This window comes from Lottia gigantea, assembly GCF_000327385.1.
Source record: "Lottia gigantea unplaced genomic scaffold LOTGIsca_30, whole genome shotgun sequence".
Classification (NCBI taxonomy): Eukaryota; Metazoa; Mollusca; class Gastropoda; family Lottiidae; genus Lottia; species Lottia gigantea.
Window position 1 is genome coordinate 1,582,679 of NW_008708987.1, and position 2,013 is coordinate 1,584,691.

At 33.9% G+C, this 2,013-nt stretch overlaps 1 protein-coding gene across 1 annotated transcript in view; it reads right to left on the reverse strand.

Moving 5' to 3' along the window:
* Window positions 1–643: 643 nt before the first annotated feature.
* LOTGIDRAFT_161686 (hypothetical protein) overlaps window positions 644–2,013 on the reverse strand; it is a gene marked incomplete at both ends in the record, with an annotated part of 35,572 nt that continues 34,202 nt past the window's right edge. The window contains 2 exons of the mRNA XM_009057528.1: window positions 644–783; window positions 1,652–1,804. Coding sequence (XP_009055776.1) covers window positions 644–783; window positions 1,652–1,804 — 293 coding nt within the window. The remainder of the gene's footprint in view (window positions 784–1,651; window positions 1,805–2,013) is intronic.

Genomic DNA, 2,013 nt, shown 5'->3' on the forward strand with positions numbered 1-2,013 from the left:
GTAATCCAATCAAATCGCTGCATTAGGTATGAAACGAAGTTCGTAATAGCTTGACATTGTTAAGATGGGAAATACATTATCCTTCAAACTGACTAACTAATATGTTCGATGGTTTGTCACAATCTGACTAATATGTTTCATGGTTTGTCACAATCTGACTAATATGTTTCATGGTTTGTCACAATCTGACTAACTAATATGTTTCATGGTTTGTTACAATCTGACTAACCATTAGGTTCACGGTTTGTCACAATCTGACTAACTAATGGGTTTCATGGTTTGTTACAATCTGACTAATCATTAGGTTCAAGGTTTGTCAGAATCTAACGAACTACTAGGTTTCATGGTTTGTCACAATCTGACTAACAGGTTTCATGGTTTGTCACAATCTGACTAACTAAAAGGTTTCATGGTTTGTCACAATCTGACTAACTAACAGGTTTCATGGTTTGTCACAATCTGACTAACTAAAAGGTTTCATGGTTTGTCACAATCTGACTAACTAATGGGTTTCATGGTTCTCATATTGCTAATTGTGTGCATTCAACAAATAGACACTTTCTTAAACAAAACGAGGTCGGATGTTCACAGGATGTGTTATATCACGTCAAAGTGTCGTGTAATCGAGTATCAGTAGACGTCGTTAACATGTCCTTTGATCCAGAGCCATTATAATGGTTACTACAAAATAAAGGGCACCTGCTACCACGTTCAGTATAAAGGAGTATCCATAAGAATCGGCGAGTGATGTATACACACAGAATCCTATCAACGTACAGATACCTGAAACATATAAAAAATGATAATAATAATGATTCGTTAGTCTGCCCAGTGAGCACCATGTCTTTGACCCGAAATCTTGAATACAAACAAGCTTTTCCAGCCTTTGCATAATATTGAGAACACTAATTTAAGTTTCTATTAGTATATCTGACCCAATATATCATTCGATTCTTACCAACTACAAACGTCGGACACAGTTTTCCCTTTGCGCTAGAAAATCTTCTATGATCCTCTTCCAACTATTGTAAAATTAGTGGAATGTAGTCTAATAAATGATAGAGTCAATTTCAGCTATTTCAGTATAGAAGTGACAACCAGTTCTTATACAATTCAACAGAAACTTGGAGACTGTTTTTTTTATTCTTTAAAGTAATACTGGTAGCTGAGACCTATCGACTGGTAAAGCAAAGATTTAAACGACGACTTAAAGATGGGTTCCCTTAGTTTCATTTTTGAAAATTAAAATGCTAATACTTATATGAATAGAAAGAAGGGGTGTTCTAATGACTTGGAAAAATACCAGTTTGTCTCACATCTCCATAATTACTTCATAATTAGCTAAATTAGAAGAGAATTCCAATGAGTGACGGATCAAGAATAGTCAAAAAGTCTTTCTTGTTTATCCAGACTGTACATTCATGGACATTTACGATAAATGCAATAAGAACTTAATGATATGATTAAGAATACATGATAATTCATAAGAAACACCAATTAATCAAATAGTTTGCTTAATTTGACACTAAAAAGTAAGGAAACCCGTCTTTAATATTTAAAAGTGACGATTGTTTTTTAATCTCTAGACCTGTCTATAATAAACCTAAAAACAATTACGTGAAATGCGATCTTGAAATGACATTAATCTTACCTGCTAAACCAGCTAAAAGAATAACAACATTCTTGACCCGATTGGCTGTATGTTTAAAGATGAACATAATCAGTAAGAGGAATGTTAGAAGACCCAGAATACATCCTATTATAACAAAGGCTCTTACTGTCTGAAACTTGTCGCTTATTACATCTGAAAAATATAACAGTTTTGTGTTAAGAAAACGGCTCTACTAAACTGAAATTTGAAATAACGTACAGTCCGACAACTCTGGTCACACTCATGGTACGTCCACTACTATAATATTTTCACTCTTGATCTTGCCATGCATTTGGACGAGATTTTGATAAACAGAATTGTCTTGCTTGTACGGATTTTTATTCTTAGACGTGATGTACTGA